This window comes from Lissotriton helveticus, chromosome 6 (genome assembly GCF_964261635.1).
Source record: "Lissotriton helveticus chromosome 6, aLisHel1.1, whole genome shotgun sequence".
In the NCBI taxonomy this organism is placed as follows: Eukaryota; Metazoa; Chordata; class Amphibia; order Caudata; family Salamandridae; genus Lissotriton; species Lissotriton helveticus.
In genome coordinates, this window is record NC_136067.1 from 774,173,515 (window position 1) to 774,194,886 (window position 21,372).

General features: G+C 50.2%; 1 protein-coding gene across 4 annotated transcripts in view; it reads left to right on the top strand.

The window, feature by feature from the left end:
• RRAGD (Ras related GTP binding D) overlaps positions 1-21,372 on the top strand; it is a 197,754-nt gene that overhangs the window by 159,185 nt on the left and 17,197 nt on the right. For all 4 annotated transcript variants that reach the window (XM_078648275.1, XM_078648274.1, XM_078648276.1 and 1 more), the window contains exon 6: positions 2,089-2,237. In XM_078648275.1, coding sequence (XP_078504401.1) covers positions 2,089-2,237 — 149 coding nt within the window. The remainder of the gene's footprint in view (positions 1-2,088; positions 2,238-21,372) is intronic.

Consider the following 21,372-nt stretch of genomic DNA (forward strand, 5'->3'; position numbering starts at 1 on the left):
TATTCTTGTATTTAGGCTCTACAGTTCAACAATTCGATTTTGGCTGTCCTAGCCCACTATTAATCCAGGAAGCACGTTTGGATATAGGTTTACATGCTTCGACTGTGAAAATAACACTAGTAATTTAGTCTTTCAAATGGTTGAATAAAGGCTTTGAAGCATTAGTTATGGCAAGTCTAGCATTAATTACATTAAGTGTAATCCTGCAGTAAATATTATTTGGCGTTTAAAAAAAAGCTGGTTATTTTAATTAGTTAAACTCCAGGATAATAATATCAGACTCAAGTTATCAATGGCCTGCCTACCCAACTGGTCGAACCTCTAAGTTAACTGATTTTATTTACATTCCACGAGTGCTACAAAATTCTACAGTGTCCCTTATTGTGAGAAGGTTACCGGCTCAGCCATGAGAAGCCGTGAGCATCATGAATTTCAAGAAACCTTTTTACCACCGTCTTTCATCCTGCTATCAACAAAATAGACAGTGGTCAAGAACAAGAGTTAAAGAAATGTGTAGCTCTTAATTGATTTTTCAGTAGTGCATGGGTAGGGCAAATGACTATGCTGGGCACCTAACTCAACTGCCTTTTTTAAATATAAAGCTCCTTGAGCTTGGTGCATGCATTGAGGTGCAGAAAGAACAGCAGTCAAAGGGTCCTACCCATTGTGGTTCGTAAGGCCTCGAATAGACCATTATACATCTACTTGCATCCATACATTTTCATTACCTCTTTAATAAACGCAATATATTGAAGAGCTGGACTTCGCACTGTAAGCCTCTACTCAAACCACTGTGAAAACAGCATTGGCATTATGTTTACAAATCCTCCCACGCACTACCTTGCCAACACCCTCTTTGAAATATTTTTGACCACATTAAGGAGCCAGGATCTTCTCACTACCTTCGTAAACACTGGATCAGCTGTCGCACTCCACTAACCGTGTTTGCCTTATCCTTGGCAACTACCTTGATGTTACCTTCCATGTCCTAACTAAGTTCTGGAATACTTCTGCTCAAATGATATACATAACATTGCCCAGCAAGCAGCATATTGAATGGGATTCGCTCTTCAGGCACGGGGGACGGTGATGCCACATCTACTTTGTCGTTTTACGTCCTGCTTCTTATTTTAATTGACCACAAGTAGAAAATCATGTCACTATATTTTGGAAGTCCTACGTTGCCACGTTAAATTCCCAACAGCTGACACACCCCTCCCTTTCCTGCTCTGTGTTCTAATTGTCAGTGATCTCGCCTCTGGGGCTTATGAGTTCACTGACACTAACAACAAAGCCTGTAGCCTCACGAAACTTTGCACAAATAATCTCTAATGCATGCATAAAATAGTCCATACGGTACATTGAACGCAAAATGTTAATAATCCTAATAAAGATATCGAAGTCCAACATTGTACTGCGTAGCCCACTTCCGAAATCTTGTTTGTTATTATGGCCAGCCTAGAATGACATACCTCTGATCACAGATTTCTAATACTCTCATGATTCCGTTATGCTAAGTTACATTCTGATACACCAGAGTGACGAATCTTTGGGTCCCCTAAAAGCTGCTATCCCCCACGATACTCAGGGAAGGACTGGTGCTCCAAAAAAGCAAAGCATAGAAAAGTATCTTAGCCACAGCAAGTTAAAGTATTGATCCCTGTTTTTTTAGACTGGGGTGGTTATATGAATTTGTGGGCAAAAAGCAGAACTGTTTTTTTTTATTTTCCTATTTCCGGCTAGAAGAGTGCCAAGCACAAAGAGACCTGCACATTCAGTGGTGAAATAGAGAGCCATTCAGCAAAGAATGAGAGACACACACACACTCTAATTTATTTTTCCTTCTTCCCTTTTTATTTGGACCTTGTTTTTCAATGTTGCAAAGTAGCTTTCTGTGAGGAAACGGTCTATTTTACTAAAACAAAGTATGTCTCAACTCTAATAGCAAAAAACAATGTATGCATCACATGACTGTCGTCTTCGTTCAAGTTACAAATGTGTAATTCTTTGCTTCATATGTTGAAATGTAGTTTAAGTGAAAAGTGATTGCTTTCACCTCTATTTCTTTTTTACTGTTCCTTCAATTAGGCTCAAAGGAGAGGGAGCAGGAACCCCGTATGACAAGGAATCCATGGCCATCATCAAACTAAATAATACGACTGTCCTCTATTTAAAAGAAGTTACAAAATTCCTTGCACTTGTGTGTTTTGTGAGAGATGAAAGCTTTGAAAGAAAAGGTATTTACAATGCACTTCAATATATTTAAAGAATTATACTTCAGCAGATTTTGCTTCGGTGCGCGTTGAAAATGATCGCCATTCGCATTATCAATCTTGTGCAACAGTGGATGGAGAAAGAGGTGTTTTGCGATTCCTCAGTTGACTGAAGTGCCCATCAGTAATGGGGCGTCCAATCAAATGGCTTTCCATCGGCTCTTTTTAAACCAGAGATTGAGTATCGGGCATACGGTTAATTCCCTTGCAGTGAGATGCCTTGTGGTGGAATGGAATATTTGATAGATGGCAAGTCTCAATCTTCTATCGTTTATATAAAAAGGGAGCTCTGTGTGATCCATGAAATTAGAAAATGATTGCGCTCTTTGATGTGGAAGTTAAAGTATTTGCTGGCATGTCGCTCAAAGAGCTGGGAGCTTGGACTTTTGCTAACTCATTGCTACCATTTTATCAAACAGGTTTCAGGAGTAAGTGAAGCAAATTGAATAGTATTTTAACAGCTACCATTTTGATAAATCACTGTGTCCCTTCAGTGAAGGCTCACTTATATACTTGTTTTGTTGATTTTACTGTGGCCTTTGATTATGTGGAGCACGTGGAACACGATTAGCACGTGGGGAAACCCTGACCAATCATTAAAGGCCATTCTGCCATTGTCTAATGGCACCTAGGTACAAGTACAGCTGGGCAAAGGCTGTCACCTCTCTGAACACATTCATATCAACAAAGCTGAAATAGGGGCACGTCTGCTAATTTTGGTGTATTATTCTCCTCTACTTATGCCTTCTTCCCAAGTTGGATGGCACACACATTCATCTTTTATAATGTGAACATAACCTAGTCATTTTTGACCAGACTAAGTTTGGTTTGTAAGTTTTTTTTAACTTGTCCTTTATTCAAAAATGTGCAAGCATCACATTACATGTTGTCCCACAGGGTCACAAAGCAAGGAAAAACAAGCATTTACAATGCAATAGGTCTCGCAATGCGATACAAAAGGGGATGATGGACGGAGCGTTTGAGCAAATCAAACACTCACCCCCAGTCAACTGATCTGGGTTTAATCCATCACCATTCTTTAGCCCACTCAGCCACCCCAGTTCAGACATGGCCATATGCAAATCAGTCTGACCCTGTGCCTCTTGGGAACAGTCCAGCCCGAACTGCCAAGCCATGTCTTCCCTGGGCCGGAAACAAGCATCCTGGGACCGGTTTCGGATTCATAATCCTCATCAGCCAGGCTATCTTGAATCCAGTGGCCAAGTGAGCAAGGGACTCACGTCTGAGCATACCCTGCCACACTTAGGGCGAACAAAGCGATACAAAAGGGGATGATGGACGGAGCGTTTGAGCAAATCAAACACTCACCCCCAGTCAACTCATCTGGGTTTAATCCATCACCATTCTTTAGCCCACTCAGCCACCCCAGTTCAGACATGGCCATATGCAAATCAGTCTGACCCTGTGCCTCTTGGGAACAGTCCAGCCCGAACTGCCAAGCCATGTCTTCCCTGGACCGGAAACAAGCATCCTGGGACCGGTTTCGGGTTCATAATCCTCATCAGCCAGGCTATCTTGAATCCAGTGGCCAAGTGAGCAAGGGACTCACGTCTGAGCCACTGGATTCAAGATAGCCTGGCTGATGAGGATTATGAATCCGAAACCGGTCCCAGGATGCTTGTTTCCGGTCCATGGAAGACATGGCTTGGCAGTTCGGGCTGGACTGTTCCCATGAGGCACAGGGTCAGACTGATTTGCATATAGCCATGTCTGAAATGGGGTGGCTGAGTGGGCTAAAGAATGGTGATGGATTAAACCCAGATCAGTTGACTGGGGGTGAGTGTTTGATTTGCTCAAGCGCTCCGTCCATCATCCCCTTTTGTATCGCATAGGTCTCGCAATGACATTATTTTGAGCATTTGGCATTGTAAATGTCATTGTTTTTTTCCCCATTTGTGAAGCATTAATCAAATGGTGTAACGCAAAATGGCAATAGCTCACTTTGTTGTAATTGCGAAATCTATTGCATTGCATTTGTAATAGTGTGAGTTTTGTATTGTAAATGGTACTGGCTTTTATTAATTTTATTTTTTTATCACATTAATCTAATGCATTAAAAATGTTAATACCTATTACCTACTCATTTTGGAATAGGGACTCTAAGTGGATTACATATACCATGTATTGTTACTATAATTGCAGTTACAGGTGTGAGATCACTATCACTGCATATATAGGTGTGAGATCAGTATTACTGCAGATATAGGTGTGTGATCATTATTAGTTTAGATAGGTGTGAGATTACTATCACTGTAGATACAGGTGCGAGAGCCCCATTATTGCAGATATAGGTGTGAGATTACTGTTACTGCAGCTATAGGTGTGATGTTACCATTACTTTTGATATAGCTGTGAGATTATTAAGACTGCAGATATAGGTGTGAGATCAGTATCACTGCAGATATAGGTGTGTGATTACCTTCACTGCAGATTTAGGTGTGAGATCAATATCACTGCCCAGTGAGATCAGGAGACGAACGCTTGAGGATTTTGTTTACTGCGGTGATGGTTTGGTGAGTACTTTAGTTTAAAACTCATCTTTCAGGAACGTATGGTTTGCCTTGTGTTAGCCGCTCATGTGAGCAGAAAGCTCCCATAGACGGCCCCTCCCCCTTCCCCCATATTTACCTCTCACTCCTCACAGCTATTTTGGGAATCAGAGAAAATGAATCTTTGCTAAGAAGAGGAGGAGAAAGAAACACACCAGCACCAGTCAGCTGCCAAGGCAGTTTGTAAAAATTAAATGGCCAGAAATGTATGGCTCACTAGCAAAATTAGGCAGCCCCCTCTCTCCCGCCCTTTACCTCACTCCTTCATGGTGCACCGGGGATTGGGCTGCACCCCAAAACACACTGCCCACGTTCTGCCCTGCATGGGGGGGATGCAGCAGGCTGGAGAGGCTATAAAAACCAGCCCACCCTCTTCCATCCAGAGTTTACTACCGCACATGGTCCCCCTTGTGCTGGGGGATGCAAGGGTGAAGGGCTCTTCTCCCAACCACATAATCTTGATTTACGGTAACACTCTAAACCAGTGTGATACAGGTTCTCTTCCCACTACCCCTCACCTGCCTACACTGGGGTAGGGGGGAACCGTTCCCATGAGCTCAGCAATGTCTGTGCTCCATATAAAAACAGAGTGGGCTAAAGAACGGTGATGGATCAAACCCAGATCTTTTGACTGGGTGTGAGTGTTTGATTGGTTCAGATGCTCCGTCCATCACCACCCCCTTTTGTACCATATAAAAACACAGCCCCTCCCGCAAGCTCTATCAGTTTGATACCCAGTATCAAAATAGCGGGGGACGAGAAATACTCAAACATTCCCATGAGCTGGTGTTGCGAAGAACTCCCCTCCCCCAAAATGTGTTAAGATTGCCCCGCATGTGCTGGAGTTGAAAAAGGCACCCACCATGCAGTTTTTGTGATGATGAAACAGCCCCACACCCTCCTGTGTCAGAGTGGAAAACGCCCCCATGTCCTTGGGGTGAGACACCCCTCTCCATCTGCTGGTGTGTCCTCCTCTCCAGAGTTCCATGAAGGCAGGCGGACGTATTTACCGCAGGCACTTACCGGTCTGCAGTGCTGGTAGGAGTCTGGGCCCCCACTGCCCCCCTTGCCTCGCTCCTTCGACATACAGTGCTAGTCCCCTCAGACACTGCCGCTTTAAGAAGCTCCTACTCCTCTGCCACAGACCTCTGCTGCTCCTCGGTTTCCCGCCCGCCTCTCCTATCTAGAGACTGGCTACACACTGCAGAACTAGAACCCACCTCCTGCACTGGCAGTTCCCAGTGCGACCCCCTTCTTCACCAGCCACTGCTGCTTACCGTGCTCCGCTCCACGTCTGAGCCCACCCGCCAAACCTGCCCGGGGTCTCTTCATACCACCACCCACGCCCCCTCCTCTTGCAGCTTTGGGGCCATCCACGCCCCACAAACAACGTCCCCTGCACTGCTCCCTCAGTTGCACCCCAGCCCTCTCTGTTCCACTAAGCACGCGCCCTTCGCTCCTCGCTTCCTGCCAGTCCCATCTTCACAGTCTGCAACAAGCCCTTCTCGCGTTGCCCCTTCTTCACGGCTGGGTCTGCCGAGCCTCGCTCTCCTTCCAGCCCTCTTCCCCGCATGACCAATTCCCCTCCCCAATAGCCATCTTCCTCGCCTTCCGCCAAGCCCACTCCTCTCCAGTAGCCCTCTTCCACCTCACCGCAGCCTAATGAACACTTCCACATCTGCTAGGTAGAGTCCAGCTTCCATCGATGGACAGCGTTGTCTCCCCCCCGCTCCCCAACACAGAGCTATGTGTTGACCCAACCCCCCAAGCAAGCCCCCTCAGAAGTGAAGATCTGTTTTCTGTCGCCCATACCTCAGGTCATCGCCTGAGGGAGGGGACCAGTGGTAGAAACGGGACTCGGGAGAAGCTCCAACGAGGGAGGGGGTGGGGATGAAGCTTTTTTTAGGGTGAATGATAAAGATGGGTTTGCAGGTAAATTTTTTTATATATATTTATTTTGGTACAGACAAAGTGAGAGACAAACACTCTGCTAACATTATAATATACAAGAAGCCCGACATCCAGTGAGCAGTTAAAATGAAGAGATACAACAGGAAAGTTCCATATCAGTACTATACATCTGAATTACATCGGTCCTTATTGGTACATGGGTTCGGAGTCGGCCCAGCCCATTCCCCTGGTGACCCCAGTGAATGGTATTTAAGCCAGTCTCCCCACACTTTAACGAATTTTCGGGGACAACCTCTACCAGTGTATTTTTATTTAAGGTAGATAAATGGTAATGTTGCCCTCCCATGGTGCCAGCTTCTGCCTCTCTGTCGTGCTCTCCACCCCACCCTCCTCTGCTCTCACTACATTAAGATTCCTCCTGTCCCCATCAGGCTTCCTACCTCCACCTCGTCCACGTTGTCCGCCCTACTGTAGGGATGTTGTTACCTTACCTTCACATCTCTCTTTGTACCTCCACCCATCCATGTGCCCCCTGCCTCCTAAACCCTTGTCACCTGAAAGATGCTACCTTCTTTCAGGCCTTCTTTTCCACGACCCTCACTCTCCATATCATCGGCCCTCATGACATGAGTAAATCTGGTCTTTTCAAGCCCTCAGTCTCTGCTTCCTCCATCCCATCCTTATATTCTCGCCTCTCGTTATGATAACGTTGCTGTTTTTTTTTCATTAGCACACTCTATTATGGTGTATTTCTTTGTATGTGTTGTCTCTATGGCCTACTTCGTAATCACATATCTTTTGTTTTTGTGTGCATTTTATGCCATAGTGACATACTTAGGCTCGCATTACTGAAAATTAGAGCTACTGGTGTGGCATTATTATTTGCAACCACAAAAGCTCAAACTTTTACTAATGCGAGACCTATTGCATTGCAAATGCTTGTTAATTATTATTTTTCTTTCTGCGCATAACTCACTTTTATGGGAGTTGTCCTGTGTGTTACATATGAAGATGTATGCTCAGCAATGCCGCTTGGCAGCAGGTACAAGGGCAAACATTAAGGCTGCTGAGATATCCTGTACTTTCAACCTGATATGTAAGGTAACGTGGTTCTTTTTTCCTTTGTTTGTGACCCTGTGGGACAACATGTAATGTGATGCTTGTGCATTTTTGAATAAAAGACAAGTTAAAACAAATACCTGTCAAACCATACTTAGGGGCTAATTACAATGGCGGATGGATTTAGTCTGTCCACCATTGTATCGGGAAGAGGGACTGCTCGCTCGACTTAGTCCGTCCACCATCGTATCGGCAAGAGGGACTACTCGCCTACAAGGCAGCGGTTCCACATGGAGAATTACAATGCAACCACAATGGTGGTCGCACTCGCCATATTTTACATTACGGCTGGCAGCAGCACCCGCAGCAATGTAAAAATGGCACTCATTACATTTCCCTGAAGTTCGTGGCAGGCACCATGCGGTGCCTGCCACATGGTGCATGGAAATGTAGGGGGGCACCATAAGTGCCCCTGAAGTGCACAAACCAATTACACCTGCACAAGGGGGCCCACACGGGCCCACAAAAGCGATTCCCGGCAGCCTTTCCATGGCGGGTGAACCGCCATTGAAAGGCTGGTGGGGAGGCAGCATTGTAATCTGACCGGTGGTGCCTGCTAGGCACCGCCGCCATGTATTACATGCTGAGGGCCTCTCCTGCCCCGGCGGGCTCTACGAGTCTGTCAGATTTCTGGCGGTCAGATATCCTGACCACTATGATCCCGCCCGTCATCATAATATGGCGGGTGGCATAAATGGCCACAAGATGTGAGTGAACCCGCCACCGGCAGCCTGCTGGTGGCGAGTTCACCGCGATTGTAATCAGCCCCTTAGTCTTGTATCCGCTGCCATGTCTATGTCTATTCCCTGTCTCTATTCATTTTTTTTTTTTTTAAATGTGTTTATTATTTTCAAACACCCACAACAAATAAGAGGATGGGCTAGTGCCTCTACTTAAGCCCGACAATCAGGAGGATGGCAGCAATGACACCGCGACGCAACAGTTTATCAACAATCTTGAATCAGCCCCCGGCGCGGACCTTCCTCATTACAATTATTGTTACAGTGTCAAAGAACCCGCAACCCTCCGTGTCGCTAAGGTGAATGGCTCCCGCTTTTGAGTCACACTTCACTCCATTCTCAAATACCCCACCCCCCCAAACCACCCTCCCCTCCTCACCCCCACCGGCGCTACTATCGTGACGCTAAATGAAACCAAATAATGCATCATTTTGTACAGGTTCTTCAAATGGCACATTTCAACAACATTAGGAAATATCTTGACTACCACGGAAGCAGGGAATCGCCGCACGCGCGTCGCCTCAATATCAGGGTACCCAGTCTACTGGGCCTCTACATCAGTTAATGCGCTTGTCTCTGAGTCTGTATCTAGGTCTGCAGCTTTCAGCTCTGTCACAAGGGCCTCCCAAGCTCGCCCGCCTCTATCGCCTTGTCATTGTGGGACCTATGGGCTTGTTGCAATCTAACTGAACTCTCACTAGCTGCCCGGTTAAGTAATGCAGTCTTCCACCTTATGTAACTAGGGCCCGCCGCTGCTTTCCAGTGGGACGTGATTTCTCGCTTGGCAAGCACCAGTCCTAAGTCTATAAATTTGCTAGTTAACTTTGTTTTGCTAGTGTGTGGAAAATCAATGTAGCAAACAAGTCCCCTTATCCGGAGTGATCTGTCGCCCTGTTGTATTACAAAGTAAAGTGGATACCTCTTCCCAGTACGTGCCCAACCGCGGGCAATCCCACAGCATGTGCAGGAGATCTGCGCCCTCCAATCTACAACGGGGGCAGATTGCCGTATTAACATGGAAGTATTGATTGATTTTAGCCGGCCATAGGTACACCCTGTGCAGCACAAAAAATTGGAACAGCTGGAATCTAGCATTTCTTGTGCCCTTCCATGCCCTCTTAAGTATTTGAGACCAGGCCGCGTCGGGTATCTCTTTGGCTAGATCCGCCGCCCACTGTCCACGCAGCCTCTGCAGCGGTGCCAGCTCCTCTCCCAACATACGCCTATATAAGCAAGTGACCGCCTTATACGTGCCCGCTGCCATCACTACATATTGGCACGCCTCACTTGTGGGCGGTTCCGAAAGGCCAGTGCCCCAGTGCTTCTGGATGGCCGCAACCAGGGTCACATGCAATAAGAAGTGACCCCGCGGGAGCCCAAAGGATTCCTGCAACGTGCCATAAGGCAGTAGCGCACCATCCCCAAATAGATCACCCACCACCTGAAGCCCCAGTGTTTCCCACTCCGCCAGGGCCGACCAATCCCCACCATGTGGTAGGGCCGTGCAAATGCCCAATGGTATTTTCGGGGTATAAGGTCTTTGTACCCCAACTCGGCTGTGGTAGCGGTTCCAGCAGTGCCTCAGGGCACGTTCTGCAGAGGACAAGTCAGTAGCCCGCAACCTTTGTTGTAGGACCACGAACGACAGGACGTGCCACGGGACCTCCTCGCCATCTTTCGCTCCGTGTCTCGAAATTCCTGCGCCACCGCCTGGGTGAGGTGCTGGAACTGTGCAGCTAGATAGTATAATTCAAAATCAGGGCCGGCTAGGCCCTCATCAGCTCTTGGACGGATCAAATTGTCCAACGCTACTCGCCGTCTTCCTACTCCCCAAATGAAACCCCCCACCATGGATCGGAGTTGCCGAAATAAAGCGACGGGTATTCGTATAGGCAAGGTCCGAAAGAAATATAAAAGCCGAGGGAGCGCCACCATTTTCAGCAGCGCCACTCGGCCTGCCACCGATAGTGGAAGGGTCCCCCAGAAATGCATGCTGCCCTTAAGTTATGTTATGTTATGTTACATGGGGATTTATAGAGCGCAACATACACCGACAGGTTCCTTGTCGCTATAGAAGTGAGTGGATAAATGCAATGTTATGCCAGAGACAGCTAGTTATAGGCCATGGTGAAGAGCCAAGTTTTCAACAGCTTCCTGAACCGCAGGTAGTCTTCTTCACGCCTGAGAAAAGCAGGAAAGGAGTTCCAGATCTTGGGACCCAGGAAAGAGAACCTGGTCCCGCCGATACGTTTGCGACGGATTCTAGGTACCGTCAGAAGGTTCTGGTCTGAGGATCTCAGAGTGCGCTTTGGTAGATATTTGTTGATCAAAGATACGATGAAACTGGGACCAGTATTTTGGGTGGCTTTGAAGAGTGTGCAACCTGCCTTAAACAAGGCACGTTGTTCCACTGGGAGCCAATGAAGATCTCTGAGCAGAGGGGTGATGTGGCAATGCCTATCCTTAAGAAAGATGATTCTGGCTGCTTGATTCTAAATCATCTGCAAGCGGTGTCTCTGGAATTGTGGAAGTCCAATGTATAGGACATTGCCATAATCGATTTTAGAGAGGATAAGGGCGATGGCAATTTGAGTAATGGCTTCCTTGCTGAAGAAACGTCTGATTTTGCGCAATTTGCGCAGTTGGGCAAAACACGCCGATGTCACTGAGCCAATTTGAGTGCACATAGAAAGGTCAGCATTGATATGAAGACCAAGACTTTTTATAGTAGATTTAGGAAAGGGTGCCTCACCTAGCTCTGGGGGCCAATAGGATGGAGTCCAACATTCAAGTTTACTGTGGGGAACAATGATCTCAGTTTTTTCTGAGTTTAGCTTTAGATGATTTTCATTCATCCAAGTTTTGACATATAGCATGGACTTTTTAACAAAGTCCTTACAATCTGCAGAGTTGTCAAGGGTGAAAATCAGCTGCGTATCATCTGCATAATTAAAGATTTTTACACTCATCTGATGTAGGTCTGAGATCAAGGGGCGGATATAGATATTGAACAGAATAGGCGAAAGAGAGGTGCCCTGAGGAACGCCACAGTTTAAGTCTACCATAGTGGACTTGAAGGGAGATAACCATACTGACTGTTTACGGGCTTCTAGAAAGGAACTGAACCAAGTTAGGGCAGAGCCCCCGAGACCCGCTGTGGTCCATCAAGATGTTATGATTCACGGTATCAAACGCCGCGGACAGGTCAAGGAGGATCAGGGCAAAAGTATGCCCTGTGTCGGCCTGGCCTTTAAGATCGTCCAGTACTGATAGAATCACTGCTTCAGTCCCCTCGGCGCTCTGCCTATGTTACCTTCGAGAAGATCTTCCTGTCTGTGGTAAACGTGCGTCCCCAGGTAAGGAAGGCACCTAGGGTCCCACACCAATGTCAGGCGGTAGAACAGGCTGGGCCCGTTCCCTGGCCACCGGAAACACGCATGTCTTTGCCCAGTTGACTCGCAAGCCAGAGATATCTCTGAAATGGCTGAGCAAGGAACGCGGCCGCTCCAGTGCACCTTCCACATCCCTCAAGAATAGCAGAAGGTCGTCTGCATATAAGGAAATATAATGCGACTGACTGCCAAGCCTCAAGCCTCGGAACTCCTTCCACATCCTAGCCCTCACCGACAACGGTTCCATCGCTAGGGCAAAGAGCAGCGGGGAGAGTGGGCAACCCTGCCTAGTACCACGTCCCACCGGGTATGAGGAGGATACCACTCAACCAACCCTCACTCTGGCGCTTGCCGACGAGTATAATATTTCAGTCCAGTGTACATATCCCTCGCCAAGCCCGAAGGCTTTCATTACTGAGAACAAGTAGGGCCATTCCAGGCTGTCAAACGCCTTAGCAATGTCCACCGAAAGCACGACTGCCTGCCCCTCCATTCCATAGCACTCATCTAAAATCGAATTAATCTGCGTATATTACTGGCAGTATTGCGAGTCTGTGTGAAGCCGGCCTGGTCAGAGTGCACCAGTCGCGTCATGAAGGGGAGGAGTCTCATAGCCAGTACACGACTCAGTGTTTTATAATCAATGGTGAGCATTGATAAAGGTCACGGACGGGTCGGTCGGGGTCTTCCCTGGTTTAAGGAGAGGAATGATGATGGCCTCCCTAGTGGAGGTTGGCAACACGCCCCGCTGCTTTGCCTCTTTGTATATCTTCAACAGTCGGGGGGCCAGGAGGTCGATATACGTTAAATAGAATTCTATGGGCAGCCCATTGCTGCCCGAAGTCTTGTTGCGCGCCAGTTGTTTAATGGCACAACAAATTTCAGTGATCGTGATGTCCTGACCAAGGGACTCCGCCTCCTCCGCCTCGACGGAAGGCAGCTCAAGATCCTTCAGAAACGCCTGCACATCAATCTCCCCTGTTTGTAAGTGACTTGTATATAAGTCCGCGTAGAAGGACCGAAACCTATCGTTTATTTGATGTTGTATATATTCCAACTGTCCCGCCGACGTCAAAGCCAATATGGGCACACATCTGGGGGCGGGATCGGCCAGCCATGCTAATAGTGTACCTACCTTATCCCTTTCGGTGTGCGCACGGGCCAAGTAAGCTCTGTGGTCAAAGCACCTTAAGTGCTCCACGACCGCTGCCACTGCCTCCCTCCGAGCCTGAACCGCGTCCCAGTTCTCGTACCACCAGAGTGGGCTCTTTTAGTCTCCCTAAGGGCCTGTTCCTCAGTTTCAATTTCCTGCAGCAATAGCCTCCGCACACCCACCTATTTATTAATACAAATCACTCGGATCACTACTTTAAAAGCGTCCCATTCCAGGGCAGTCATTGAGGCTGAGCCATCATTTTCCGCAAAATAACGCTCAACACTAACCCCCAGCTCAGTGCGGAAGGGTGGGTCCTCCAGTAACTCCGGTCGCAACTTCCAGGTCAGAACAATGGGGCGCTCCGCAACCCAGCAGAATCTCACCAATAATGGATTATGGTCTGAAATGGTGCGTGACAAGTACTCGTTACCTAGCGCCATAGCCGCCACTCTGGGGCTGCATAAGACCGCATCTAGTCGTACATGCAAATCGTGCAGAGCCGAGTAGAACGAATAATCTCTATCATCCGGGTGCTGCACTCGCCACACTTCCACGAAGCCCCAGTGATCCTGCCACTGGGCCCTGCTTTTCGCTAGTTTATGAATCAGGGCCGTGGGCAGTGGGGGGTGCGATCTATCTATAGTCACATCCACAACAGAGTTAAAGTCCCCCCCCCCCAGCAGAACCGGGGTCGTAAAATAATCGGCCAGGGCGACGAATAAGCTCTCCAGGAAGGGCGCCTGCTCCACGTTATGGGCATAGACACTGCAAAGTGTCACCTCCCGCCCATAACGGCGTCCCCGGACCACAGCGTATCGGCCCTCGGGGTCTATCATGTGATCGACCATTTGGAAGGGGACCCCAGCCCTAATCCAAATCAGCACCCCTCGCGCAAAGGCTGAGTAAGTAGTATAATAGAGCTGCCCTCGCCATCTGCGCTGCAGTGCCAGACCCTCCGTTCTAGTCAAGTGTGTCTCCTGCAACAAGGCTATCTGCGCACCCCTACGCACTAAATAAGAATGGACTTTGTATCTGCGCTGCATGGAGTACAAACCCTCACATTCCAAGTCACACATTTCACATCAGGTAACGTCCCTATAACATTGGTGTAGAAAACACAGGAACTGCACAATGCCCCGTAGCCGTGCCGGTGGCCCCCCCTCATCCAATCCTACCCAATCCCCCAACAATCCCACCCCTCCCACAACACCTCCCTCCCCCCCCCCAAGAACAGGCACTAACATAGTGAATCCCATCCAAACTAACCCAACAAATGCCTCAATCGATACCAAGGCCAACGAACTGGGAACCATCTGGTGGGGCTGGACAGGGCCTAGCAAGCAATCAAAAGTTAGTCAGTGCAACACCCAACCTCTGCTCCAAGAACCCCTCACCTCCCCTTCCCACCGAGCTCCCCCCAAGCATAGTTTCACATTTCGCAATAGCCTAAACTGCAATACGTGCTGTCTGCTCTGAGCAGAGTATAAGTCCTCCTTCATAACAGTGCCAATAAGACCCCTAAGGAGTGAACGGCATTCGCTTTCCCCCCCATACTTTCTCTCTGCACTGGATCCCTTCAGGCCCCCCTCCCCAAACAATACACAGAGTCTACTCATCGATCAGGCCGTCCGCCGTTCCCGGTGTGACCAGTGGCAAATGCACGCTGTCCGATGCTGAAGTATCCGCCTCCGATGCTTCCTTATCGTTCTCCAGGTCCGAGCCTCTCGGAGAAGTCAACAACAGTTCACCAGAGATCGCCGTCACTGCCGCCAACGCCCCTTTGCGCTCCACCTCAGTTTCCGTAAGCCTCACCGCCCACGTCTTATACGCTGTGACCTTCGGGGCAGCAAGTCCTCAGCCATTGCCCTCGCCTCGCGTTCCGGTCCATCCCTCCCGGAAGCTTGGCCGGGAATAGCAGGGAATATTGTATTCCCTCTGTGTGCAGTTCTTTCTTAACGGCCAGGAAGTTCGCTCGGCGCCGCTGAGTTTCAAATGAATAATCCGGGAACAGAGTGACTTTGCTGTTGCCGACCTGGTAGGGTCCATCCGTGCGAGCCTTTTGAAGGAGCAAGTCCCTGTCTCTGAAATTTAGCAGACGTGCCACCACCGGTCGAGGAGGGCGTCCCTGTTGTGGGGGTCTAGCAGGAACGCGGTGCGCACGTTCGAGGGTGTAGAAGGCTGACAAGCCCTCGGGTGCCACCTCCGATCGCAGTCAATCCTCCAGGTAACGCACCATATCTGAACGTTTTCTCTGGCAGGCCCACCACTCGAATGTTGTTCCACCTGTTCCTTCCTTCTGCATCCTCCACGCGCTTCTCTAGCACTGCAATCCAGGCCATTGCGCTTGACATCGTTGCGGCCAGCGCTGATTGCTCAGGCGCCACCTTTTGGGGCACATCTTACACATGTTTCACCCGAACTGATAGTTTCGAGTGGTCCGCCCGCAGGAGGCCCAGCCCCGTTGCCACTTGTGCAATGTCCTGCTGTAGGGCAGTACGTGAGTCCGCTATAGCAGTTAGTATCTTATCCAACTGCTGCTGCAGTCCAGGCTCCTGCGTCAGGGTATGCGCATCCTGCTTGGCCTGAGATGGGGACCCTGCATCAGATGGCTGGGGGTCTTTGTTTTTCCTCCCTCAGGGCTTGCCCATGGTGGCAATAGGCCGAACTCAGGAAAAGGTCCTATGGATCTCAACCGGTCCGCGCTCGCCAGGTGGACGCAGGGGCCAGGATTCAGTCCGGTAGGTCCTCCAGGATTCCGAGCAGCCGCTCAGCCCGCCCTCCACCGGTTCGCCACCAGCAGCACTATCATCCAGTGCCTGCTGTGCGCTGCGCCAGCTACGTAGACCCAGATATGGCAGGGAGAGCAGTATGGTGTAGGCAAGCCTAGGCGCGAGCCAAATGGTCCCTCCACAGCACACCACATGGCGGGGCCCGGGCCCACTCCAGGTCACTTGCGTCGCAGCAGTCGCAATGCCCGCTGTACCGTGCAGGCAGGGCGCCTCCTCCCAGGCCCTCGTGGGGCAGCTCCCTTGCTGGGCCCGCCGCGACCTCAAGGCCACGTCGTGCGGTGTCAGCTAGTATCTCCAGGCAGTGGGCCACCCCTCCAGGCACTGCGTTGTTCCAGCCTAGCGAGGGCTGCCCCTCGTGGGTCCCAGGCAGATCAGTCCGAGCCCTCCGCCACACCCAAATAGCGTCTCAGGGCGCCAAATTCCGCCCTCAGGCCTGCACCACTAGCCACTCCACAGGGCCGATCACCGGCGCCTCCGCCGTCCAGATCACCAAATGGGGTGTGGCGCCGCGGCCAGGGCGACTGACGCTGGAATCTGGGGACCACGGTTCGATCCCCGGCTCCGGGTTAGCCCAGCACCATGTGACTCTGGGCAATAGCTCGCTTAATCTTCCCGACGGCCCCCAGCGCCTAGAGACCCTTACGGGTGATTGTGCGCTTTACAAATGTGGACTTTACTCGCCGTGCAGCGTTTCGACCTCGCAGGCCACAGTGTGCTCCGGAACACAGCCTCCTCTGCAATAGTCTCTGGGCCGCAGCACAGGGCTAGGGCAGCCCAGGGCTCCTCTCTCCCGCTTCCCGGGCGCTCTCGGCTTGTGTGGCGCACTCACCAGTGCTCCAGTCACAGCCGCCAGTCAGAGCGGGCTGCCCCCTGCATCAGCACCGCCAAAGAGAGGCCTCCGCCAGCAGTGCTCATCGTCTAGGGTCGCTCCGCCCCTTCATTACCAGGCCCAGCGGTTCGTCGGCAATTCAGCCCCGGAGGGCCCCCAGTCAATCCAGCTGCTCCTCAGACCGTCCACCTTACCTGGTCCACTGCGCCGCTCCGGAGTGAGGAACAGCGCACCCCCCAACGCGACTGCAGCCGTCGTGTACGACTCGCTCAGTGCTGCGCAGGTTCTTCTCAACACTGAGGAGCTGCCATGTTGTTCGCACTGATCTCAGCCGGCGCCGCTCGAGAAGCCCCTGGACACAGTCGGGCGAGTCCAGACTGCCCAGGGCAGCTCCCCTCCGTCTCGCCGCTCCCCGGTGGTCTCTGGAGGAGCCTCGGGGGGTCAGTTTGCAGGATTAAAGCAGGGTTCGCGAGCGGAGCTCAAGGCTCACGCCGCTGCTCGCATCGGCGTCCAAGCCACGCCCCTCCCTGTCTCTATTCATGTATAGTCAAAGGTTCCCTTGCCCAGTACCGGGCCATATCCCTATTGGTCACCACCAGACCCAGGCCGCCAAACAGTAGCTTGTCTCGTGTGATATCCACCTCACTTGGCATGCCCAGAAGAACATATTTTGACTCGTGTGGGATGGTGACTTCAGAATAGCACTGTGATTCGCAATAATAGATTCCCAGTACACTCGAATTAGCAGGCAGCCCCAGATGAAGGTCCCTTTGTCTCTGTCTCAGTGCATACATTTCGAGGATGTCACCCTTCCCATGTCATGTAGTCTCTGTCTATCATAGTAGACTGTGTGAAGTATCTTAAACTGGATCAACCGCAGTCATGATCTTATCGCCACCTCCCTTAAATGCCTCATTGCGGTCTCCCAGTCTATATCTTCCATTTGCTCTACATCCCTTTCCCATCTCTCTCTGTCAACCCAGGGTATTTGGCATAATATTGTCCAATGTCCTGTACATGAGGGAGATCGCGATTCCCATCGCATGGTCCGACCATCTCCTCGTCCCGTTCACTATTGAAATACAGGGACCTTGCCCCAACGACCCTCCCGCTGACAAATATCTGAGGCGCAGATGGACAGCGTTCTCGCAGGCCAAATTCAATCGGGCACTTACCGAGAAAGGTCATTTGGGGGGCGACGGGGTTGATGAAATTAATTCCAACCTGGACCAGCGTATTTTGGAAGCCCTGAATCAAGTAGCACCACTGGGAATGGCGAAATCAGGCGGCCGCGCGCAACGTTCGGCGCCCTGGTACAATGATAACTTGCGAACGGCCAAAGCTGCATGTAAACGCGCCGAAAGGCAATGGAGGATTACATACTCCCTGCAGGCTAAAACTGTTTACACGGACAGCAGACGCGCTTATCATGCTCTAATTAGGAAGGCCAAATCATTGTATTACTGCAATAAAATTGAGGAAGCAAAGCAGTCTACCAAGGAGCTTTTCTCCATCTATAAATCCATTGCAATAGGCAAATCCGCCACAGTTCCTAAGAAACTTTGCACTACGGAGGGCTGCAATCGAATCGCGGAGTATTTTGCAACCAAGGTCTCCAACATCTATAACTCCTTCCCCCAGAGGGCAGACAATGGCCTTGCCTCCCTGGAATCCACAAGAACGGAAGGGGAACATCGGCTAACCAGGTTTGTCACTCCTTCCACTACGGAGCTTCTCCGCATTTGTGGATCTATAAAATCTGGTTCCCCTAGAGACCCGACCACTCCTAGTCGGTTAAAGGATAGCTTGCCAGTTCTAGAGCCCCATGTACGTCAGCTGCTGGATATCTCCTTTGAGTCTCAAGTGGTGCCTAAGGCCTGGAAACAGGCTGTGGTCCTTCCCCTGCAAAAAAAGGCCAACGTTAGCTTTGAAAAGCTGGATAACCTCCGTCCTATTTCCCTTCTTCCTTATATGGCAAAGGTGGCGGAAAAAACAGCCAACATACAGCTCATGCAGTTCGTGGAGACGGCGTCGCTACTCCACGACTCGCAATTTGGTTTCCGCCCCCGTCATTCGACGGAGTCCGCTCTCCTTGTGGCGGTGGAAGCACTCAGACAGGGAGCTGACGAGGGCCAGACGATGGCACTGATTTTACTAGACTTAAGTGCAGCATTCGACACTGTAGCACATTCCACCTTGCTACAGTGTCTGAATGGAGGAGGGGTGACAGGAGCTGCGCTTGGCTGGATTAAGTCCTTCCTCACGGAGAGGTGTTTCCAGGTCAGATTGGGTGATTACTACTCCAGGGAGATTGAGTTGGGCCAGGGCGTACCGCAGGGTTCGTCCCTGAGCCCAACTCTATTTAACATCTATGTCTCCCCCCTGGCAGCCATCGTGGAGGGGTATGGTCTCCGCCTGGTGTCCTACGCCGACGACACGCAGCTGGTTATCTCCCTATCGCGCGCGCCCGGACTTGCGGCAGACATCTTCAGGAACTGCATGAACGACCTTGCTGCCTGGATGTCTGCCAACTGTTTAAAGTTAAACGGGAGCAAGACCGAGGTGCTCGTGGTGGGGGGAGTGCCGTCTGCGTGGTCGTCGGCGTGGTGGCCACCGTGTCTGGGGGAGGTTCCTGCTCCCTGCCGCGAGGCCAGAAACCTTGGCGTATGGTTGGATAAGGACCTCACCTTTGGCCCACATGTCGGTCGAGTGGCAGGGATCTGTTTCGGTGTTCTGAGAGCTCTCAGGAAAGTATTAGATCTGCTTCCCACTCCTGCTCGTCAGACACTGGTGCATGCCCTGGTTACCTCCCGACTCGATTATGGGAATCTGCTCTACCTGGGGGCCTCAGGCAGGGTCCTCGGCCGCCTGCAGGTTCTACAAAACGCAGCGGCGCGGCTGGTCCTCAGACTCCCCAGGAGGTCATCCGCCAAACTGGCCTTGCGGGCGCTTCATTGGCTCCCCATAGAGAGGAGAGTGGAGTTTAAGGCTCTTGCCACTTGCCATCGTATCCTGAGTGGCAAAGCACCTCTCCCGCTCCAGAGCCTTATAGCCCATTATGAGCCTGCACGCAGTCTCCGGTCTTCGCAGACCGGGCTGTTAAAAGTCCCAAGAATATTTAAAGCTCGCATGGGAGGCAGATCTTTCAGATACCTTGCTCCCAAACGCTGGAACAATCTGCCACTGGAACTTCGGTTGGAACCCTGCGAAGTCCAGTTTAGAAAAAAACTTAAAACGCACCTGTTTCAGTAGATAGCTTGGTTGGGAGGAGGGGGGGACAGCCACACCACTTGCCATAGCGCGGAGACACGCCAGTGGCGTAATCAGGCGCTTAATAAATTTCCAATAATAATAATAATAATAATCGCACCTCTCCCTAGTTCTGCCATTAGCAGCCATCCTTCTAGGAGTACATATTCCGGGATCTCCTCCCCTATTAGCCCCTCCGCCTGCTGTGTGTGTCACAGATGTGCATACTTGAAGAATTGATTAGGGTAAATGTTGTAATCTTGCTGTCGCAAGGAAAATGGCATATGTCCCTGTTTTCCAGCATTTGATACTGATAAGGTCCTATGGCTCAAACACTCAACGCTCCCCCAAACCTCTAAGCTATATGACTTCCCATAGAAGAATTTTCCTTGTGATTTTGTGTGCCAGCTCATACATCTGGTCGCTTTTCTGCATGCCACTAGCGCCACCTGTGTTGCCAGGAGCAACGGTTTTGTCTCTTTCCCCCGCTACAGATAGTGCACGTATGATCGTGCCCCTACCTTTGCCTGCTTCAGCCTGAAGGTTGAGTGACCTTGAGGGGCAAATATCAAGTCATTTACGTTGATTAAGTGATGCCTCCATACCAGGGAGAGCTATCCCCCCCCATTATATGGGTTGCGCTGCAGTGTTTTTATTGCAATTCTGGGGGTGCCTCCATTCCAGAGCAGGGACCTTTTGTCCCCCTCCAGTCTGGTAAACACCTCCTGGGGAACACAGTAGTAAGTATTCTGCAGAACTTATAACTGCTTAGGGAGCATAATTATTTTGAAGATGGCCGTCTGTCCCATAAGGGTGAGAGGTAGTCCTCTCAGCATCCTCCTGAATGTTTTGTACCAACCTCCACAGGTTTCTGTGGAGTCAAAGTTCTCTCTTTGGTGTCATGAAGATCTCCAGGTACTGAAGCCATCTACCACCACTGCTAGGCTTCGCAGGAGCAGGGGCAAGTCTATCTGTCCCCTGGAATGATGTAATACCAATTTATCCCAGTTGATTTTAAATCTGAAATGTGCCCCATCCACCTCAGATATCTGAAAGACTGATGTGACTGTCTCGGCTGAATCAGTAATATAAAGTAGAATTTCATCCACATATTGCGAGATCTTCTCCTCATTGTCATCAGCTGCTGATATTTTATACCCTCTAACTTCAGGATGGTCACGCAGTATGCATGCCAGGGACACTATAGTAAGGGCAAATAGGAGGGGAGATAGGGGGCGACCTTGCCTGGTCCCCCTTCCAATCAGGAAGTTTGAAGACAACATCCCGTTTACTCTCACTGCTGCAATTGGGTCCTGGTATAACACTGCCACCCACCTCCTGTAC